Genomic DNA, 7686 nt, shown 5'->3' with positions numbered 1-7686 from the left:
TCCCATTTTTTAAATTTTTTTCTAAAAAACCCTACCAGAAAAAAAAAAAACTATGGGGAAACTTTTTTTTTTTTTTTTTTTTTTTTTTTAGGATTTGTATCAGTACAAGTGAAACACATTATGCAGATTAATTACACATGGATATTTTAAAACCTTCACTTCTGTCATTTGGGATGATTTTTCACTTACAGCTAATGAAAACATGCCATTAAAAATTAGAATACGTATTATCTCAGACAAATAAAAGCAATTTTTAAAATCAAAATTGTTGGCTTACTTAAAAGTAAATATCTTAAAGACTATTTTCAGTCTTACAAACACGCCTCATCTGAACACATATTTTAATTTAATGGACAAAACCGTAAAATGGTGATCACAGAAAAATTATATGATTGCAATGCCAAAATAAAAATTATTGTCTGAAAACTGTTTTGTTGTGTAACAAAATCTGTCAATCTGAAGGAGTACATTAAAATATTTTCTCCTATATCCAACTACATTATTACATCACAGACAGGCAATTACAAAGGAGTCCATGGGGATCTGGATTGGCTTTTACTGACGAAACAAATCTAATGAAACATTGTGGATCTGACCTTTTAGCTAATTTACAGATACAAAGGGGACTGAGAACGAGGAAACACATGTAAAGTCACTCTACTCCCACATAAAATTAACATTCATATTCAAAGCATAGTGACTGATTTCTATTATTAACTGTTATGACAATAATTTAGCTATGTTTTATGTAGCATAGCCATGTTAAAAGGGCATTGAAAACTTACTTCCTGAAGAACTACTACTGCATTGGTGCAATTTACCTGTGTCTCTCCACTACAATAAATAATAGTTGAAAGTATATTACCCAATAAGACATTCAATTAGATACAACACAGAAAAAAAGACAAAAAAAAAACATTTTTTAAATTATTATTGGGTTGAGTACTATTAGCCCGATGCTTGCTATGCAACTATCCTTGATTCTCAACTCCCTTCAGTGCTCTGTCTGGGATTTCTCCCATTGAGCTTCAGTTCTACAGCCTATGAATTAATTTCATCTGGGCAAATCAGCGAAGAGAAACGTTGTTAATGACGTTGATTTTCTACTCTGTTTTAGACTTGGAGTCTGTCAATGGTTGTACTTTGTTTGTGGCAGCTGAGGAAGTGAATGAAGTCATTTAGTCCCTGTTGGCCACGCTTCCAAATATTGAGCAATTAAAGTCAGAACAAGAGAAATCTTCGAGATACTTTAATGCTGGCAAAGGTGTCGTGGTCCCTTTCACTAACAGCTCGTTAGGCTTGGCAGTTCTCTTTTCTCAGTGGGGGATGATTGTTTAAAGCTTCACAGTCGAGCTTGTTCATTACACACGAGAAAATGTTAGCGATTGGGTAAAATCTGTTTTTCTTTCTTGATAAATCAGTTAACAACACACACATACATACACAAGATCAATGCCCTTATGATGTAATTTCTTGCTTTTACGCTTGGGTCATTTTTAACAAGACATTCTGTTTTATGCTTCTTTCTATAAAATGAGTTGTATAGCATATTTCGTTCCAATAGCTTAATATCATGGCAGATCAAGAAAGTTTATCTATTATGTTTAGTGACAGGAGGCTCCCCTCATGAGGGGTCACATTTTTAAAGCATTTCTTACTTTCCATCACTTGCTGCCAAATCGGCAGGTTTGTTCCAATGAGAAATAAACATAATAAAAATATTATGCGTAGGATCAAGGTGCATTCAGGATGAAGCTGGCAGAGGAAAGGTTTCAACCCTCAGCTAAACCTTATCATTTTTTCCACACAAAAGCCCAAGAAAACCCTGTAAGGTTGATAACCCTAATCACAACACTTTAGAACAAAAAACATGGAAATTATAGTTGTAACCATAGCAATAGTCAAACTTGTTCTAAGCATGAAATTATAATCATTCAAGGACAGCTTATTTATTTAAAAATGTGACGTAATTAGTATTTCTAATCAGAACTGCTTAATAATCATGTGAAAGGATGCAACTATTAAGATTTCTCAATTAGAAAGGAAAAGCGAGGCACACAGTCTTCTCCTTTGGTATTGCAGCGACTAACTGTTCTTTATGATGTGATCTTTATCAACTCAAGGCCTCAGCTGCTTGCCTCACTGTAACAAAATATTCCCTCCAAAATGGCATTTGAAATGTCAGTCTGGTGTCCTGAGGAGATAACGAAAAGGTGAAAATGTCACATGTTGTGCATCACATAATGCTACATCCAGACAGTTTGGCCCATCTGGACAAAGCATTGTTCAAAGACATAAAGTTAAATGCTACAGCGAGTCCTGTGTCATGCCTGATGTGTTCTAAACCATCATATGTTGGGTTGACTCCTGTCCAATTTTGCCTTAATAAAATTGACATGGATAATAAAGGCACATAAACATTTCCTGGGAATAATTTGGCCAATGATTCAGGAGCAGTTAGCAAAATAGCAGCATGTAAATAACTCTGGCTGCATATTCCCTGTTGTTTTTCTGCTGGAAGGAAACCCCAATCTAAAGTGTATTACAGCTCCTAACTAGTTTTCTACCAGGATTGCCCTCTGTTTACCTCCATTCTTCTTACCATCATCTCTGACTACCTTCTCTGTCCTGCTTAAGAAAACCTTGAAGATGCTACCGCCATGTGTTTTTTGGAAGCAGTATGTTTATTTTGATAAGTTGCTCCATGTGTTGTTTTATAAGCAGGTAAAAAGTTTAGATTTGGTCATGTCTGTCCTGTCACTTGAAATATAGGAAACAACTTTCTCTATGCTTAGCAGGCATAAAATTGAACGCACATGCAACAAGATTGCAATATTTATTTATTTCTGTTTTCGAATTAACTACCTCATATCACTAAAGGCTGTTCCAATGCTGCTCCTCGGGACTTCTGCCTCTGCAAGTTCAACATGCCTGATGAATGAATGAGTCTCATTTGAATCAGGTGTGCCACCAAAACTCAACATAAACCTTTTAATGAGTCATAGATTGAAGTCAGGCGTGGATCATGCAGGTGTAATGCATTCAGGCAGTGAATACTTGGAACCAAGATTGGGAAACACATCGAATACTTAGAGAAAATAGGGGGAAGAGAAAAAGAAAATGCTGTGAATTGGAACACCTGTTTTACTCAAAGTGTTTTTGCATCAAGTGTTTAGGTTCCACCCAACTTCCTGCTCACAGTATTTGTGAGCAGGGAAATTCTGTGATAAAGAAGATAACTGATGTCTGAGAGAATTGTTTTAAAGAATGTCTGTGGAAAACTGAGCGTAATAGCTTCCAGCTATTCTGACTGTTATTTAGTAACTTGCTTTTCTGCACTTACATGTTAAAAAAAAAACGACAATTTCTAGCTCCAACCATTTAGCAGTGACTTTTCACTGCTTAAATCCAGTGAGAAAAATCTATTTCCTGCTACAGAAGCCAAGATTTGTTGTTGCCTTTTTGTTAGTTTTCTCCTTTTCATGGAATAATTAGCGTGTTACATTGGGATAACAAAAGTTATCTGGTTCAGATTAAAGCATAATCAGAGTTAAGGTCAGGCCAGAACCATTGTTTGTCGAGAGGTAGATAGATACTTCTAAATGCTGCTCAAGTTTTTCTCAGAATATTGAATAAAAACACAAAGCCCAATATTCAAGTGTGTAGAATATTTTTTTTTATTTTTATATTGTGAATACTTTAGACTTCTTCATAGACAGTTGTCACTCACGTTCAACCGGACATAGGTATTGTACACAACAGTTCTGTAAACATGGTCCAGGAGATCCAGGGTGTATTTGATCACATTCATTAGACAAAGTAGCCCAGTGTACACTGAAGAATATCTTTTTTTTTTCTAAATAGTTCCTCTCAGTTATACATCAAACAACATGTTAGGACTATAGACAGTTACATTTAAAATACTTTACTTTCACAATTTGCTATAAACAAGTTGATAAATACAAGATTAGATATAACAAAAGAATATATTTATATATCTATGTATTCTCATATACTCCACATACATTTGCTTTTTTGTGTGGCTTAATTCCTTTTTAGTTATAATATTTTCTCATCAACGTAAAATTTCACTTCATTCCCATAGTTAAAAAAGAAGCAGAAGAATCAAATCAATACAAGAATATGACTTCAAAAATAAGTTGTTGGCACTTTAATAGTGATGAAAAATACAAAAGTTTATATGTTTCAAATAAAAACATGAAAGTTGCTGCTACGCAATTATCATGAAATCTAATACATAGTAGAGAGCGGCGTTTTTTAAGTTTTCAGTTCTCTATTTTATGTACGCTTCACCAGAGCAAACCATTAAAGAGTAAAAAAATGTCAACAGTCATAATACACATGCACTCTCTTGTTTTTTTCTCTTCAACACTCTGTATTTCTACTTTCTCTCATTGTTCAGTTGGAGATTAAGTCACACATAGTCCTTACAGTTGCACATAAAAGACAAAGAATAATAAAAAGCCCAAGTTTCATAATACAAAACTATCAGTAAAAGGAATTCCATTTGTTTTGGTGAATTTTCCTCCTGCACCCTAAGTTATCAGCTAGGCACTGACAAAGTCCCAGCTTAATCTTCGAGACAAAGACTTGGTACTAAGATTGTTTTTAGTTCCCAATAATCCCTAAAGTCTGCAATGGTTCCACACAGTCTTTGGTCTGGTGCATCTATTATTCCCTTTTTCACTCTAACGCATACATTTTTTCTGTCTTGTTTTTGTTTCCTTTCCTAATTAGGTTAAACTTGATGCAGCTCCTCGATGTCAATGTCAAACAGCCAAGTCAAAACCAAGAAGTTACTATTAACAAACTGTTATGATTTCTGTGTGTTCCTGAGTTAACACAGTTGACTCTTTTTGTTTGTGGACAGACTGTAGAAAACATGGAGTGTCTCACTTAATAAGGCACTGAGAGTTCAGCCTCTATTCTAAAAGAATGGAAAAAAGAAAATGTTTCTTACTATAGTGAATTAGTAGTGAGTAACCAGACACAAACAGAAAATCATGGCTCCCTTTGTAGTAATACAAAGGGATGATTAGATTGTTTGATGCCAAACTGTCATTTGTGCCCTTTCCGAGAAGTAATACTAAGATTTAAGTTTGTGCATAACGGCAGAGAAAGCTATGATTAATTAGGACTATGTATCAAATCTTAACATTGATAATGGTTAATTATCCCAGTGGCTACCCCTACTTCAAAACCTGTAGTGGTAGAAATCTTTCAGAATGCTAACAGGCTTAACCCTGAAATCAAAGTGCTTGAAACCCTTGAAGGCATTGTGTGGTAAATGCATGGGGAGAAGAAAGAAGCTGCTGATAGATACTGGAGCCGACTGCTCCCCGTTTTAGTCCAACCACTGGTGGCACACAGGAAATCCAAATGATGGATGATGGAGTTCTGGGTATTTGTGATCAAATGGCCAGCCAGTGTCTGAGCTAGAAAACAGAACAAAGATTTTATTGAATTTATGACATAATGTCATGCTGTTTTATGTTTTCTTTTTCTTTTTTTTTCTTGTTTACATGCAACCTGTGGCTTTTGTAATTCCGAATGTAACCCTGTTGTTGAGAGTTGATCTTTAAAGGACTCCTGCCAAAATGTATTATAACAATCCTAAGACCCCTCCACACTAGATTAAGACTCCCCTATGATCTCTGGGATTTCTAAAACAGTTCGAACATAACTAGGTCACCACCAATTTGTAATTTTAGAAAGAAGGAAAACATGACTGTAGTGTTCTTTGTACTCTGCACATACGGTTTTCTTTTTGGTGATTTCTTAGTGATCTAAGCACAGTGATATCACATATGTTACTACATATGATACATTTCCCTTCAAAGAATTGCAGCTTTATTTATTTATTTTTTATTTGAATTGGAGCATTGAGAACTTGCTTCTCTCGCGTGTCCCAACAAGAAATCTACCCATAATTCTGAGGGGTGTGCACCTCTTCCCTGCTGGGACCCCTATGAACCAGGAATGCAATCCATGCCGATATGGATATACAAAGAGTCTGAGCATAGAATGACTTTTCGGTTTTAAAAATTTCTTGGGAGTGGTTGATTTTTTTGTTGACACGTGTTGATGCAGGGCCCCATAGCTCAATAAACAGGGCTACTTTGGGGAATGCCAATCAAGTATGGGTGTGACGAGTTTGCTTTAAAGGTGGCCAATCCCACCTCAAATTTTCTGATGTCAAACCACACAAGCGGGTGTTTGTCACCCTTCATAGTAAGGCAACACTGATTCTACTCATTTCCTCCAAATTGCACTCGGGGCCTGGTGCATGCTGTCAAAATTATGATTAACAACCATGTTCCCACAATGGACATTTTGTGCAACCTCAAAACAGTTGGAGAAACTTCACTACACATCTAATAGTTGCTCCAACGGTCTCTTACTGCAGCACAGGAGGCCTCTCGAGGGCTCCTTTCGACTACATTACATCTAAAAATAATGGCGAAAGTTAAGGAAGTTGCCCTTACTGTGAATTGCCGCACATTTCCATTGGCTACCAAGTGATGTTCATGTTCTGGAGTGATGCAGTAGGCTATTTTCTGCAAAACAGGTGATAAGAAAACATCATATGGAATCCTAAAACAAGGTCTCTAAGAGAAATAAAAAAAATAAATGAAATATACTGGACCTTTTACACCGCAGGAACCTTTCAGACCAAAAAATTCTTTACAAGATATATATATCTTATATTTCTATTTATTTATTTATTTATTGTTAATTTGAGAAATAAAAGCACCAAAATGGAATAAAACTTTGAGACAAATTTAGCAACATTTATTCAACCAAAACCCAGTAAGCAGTTTTGCTGTTAAGTAAAACACACACACACACACACACACACACACACACACACACACACACACACACACACATATATATATATATATATATATATATATATATATATATATATATATATATATATATATATATATATATATGGAAAATCCAAAACTCAAATGGAAATACCAATGGGATTTGGTAACTGCTTCAACAGATTGCGGATGATACTAGTAGATTGCCACTGATTAAAAGTAGCTCTTCTCTGGCTTCATAATTGTGACCACAAACTCTCAGTGCTTTGAGGAGATGCACCGTATATTTCCATGTGCTTAAGTCAGGTTCTGTCCCCGATCATATATCAAAAAAACATAGAGTTAAGTTTTGAGTATTCAATTACATATGTTTTCTCAATATCTTTAGTTAGTGTAAATTCTCACTCATTATCACTACATAAATATGCTTAGATACAAACCTCTTTCAAAGTTCCAGGTACACTGAAGAATTTGTAGATGGCGTAAAAGGGAACAAACAGCATGGATGACATGGCTACTCCCCAGCCCAAAATGTTGGCCCAGTAAGGGAAGGTGTAGTCATCATATTTCAGACCTCCTGACGTCAACGTACTGGCTATGACAACAAACTGTAAAAGTAAATGTAAAAAGGTTTTTAGAAAAGCAAAAGTGGTGGACAATATAATAATATCAATGATTTATGTATTACAAAGCCTCTAAGAATTATACTTGTGAACTTGGCTGCTCATATTGACAGTATGAACTTTCTAATTATCTAAAACCTAAAAAAATCTTAGTACTTTTTAATGCATGTTGTCGTCCTTCATCTGCACAATACTTTTCCTCTCTTGCT

The 7686-nt window shown here is 35.3% G+C and overlaps 1 protein-coding gene across 1 annotated transcript in view; it reads right to left on the bottom strand.

Annotated features, from left to right (window-relative positions):
- Positions 1-3653: 3653 nt before the first annotated feature.
- Positions 3654-7686, bottom strand: part of slc6a2 (solute carrier family 6 member 2) — a 38692-nt gene continuing 34659 nt past the window's right edge. Inside the window, exons 14-15 of the mRNA XM_015034147.1 lie at positions 6507-6578; positions 3654-5456 (exon numbers count right to left, since the gene is read on the bottom strand). Of these exons, the coding sequence (XP_014889633.1) occupies positions 5433-5456; positions 6507-6578 (96 nt within the window). The 3' untranslated portion in view covers positions 3654-5432. The remainder of the gene's footprint in view (positions 5457-6506; positions 6579-7686) is intronic.

This window comes from Poecilia latipinna, unplaced genomic scaffold (assembly GCF_001443285.1).
Source record: "Poecilia latipinna isolate Pla-1442-1.1 unplaced genomic scaffold, P_latipinna-1.0 Scaffold289, whole genome shotgun sequence".
Classification (NCBI taxonomy): domain Eukaryota; kingdom Metazoa; phylum Chordata; class Actinopteri; order Cyprinodontiformes; family Poeciliidae; genus Poecilia; species Poecilia latipinna.
Note: the sequence above shows the minus strand (reverse complement) of the source record. Positions and strands in the feature narration are given on the sequence as shown.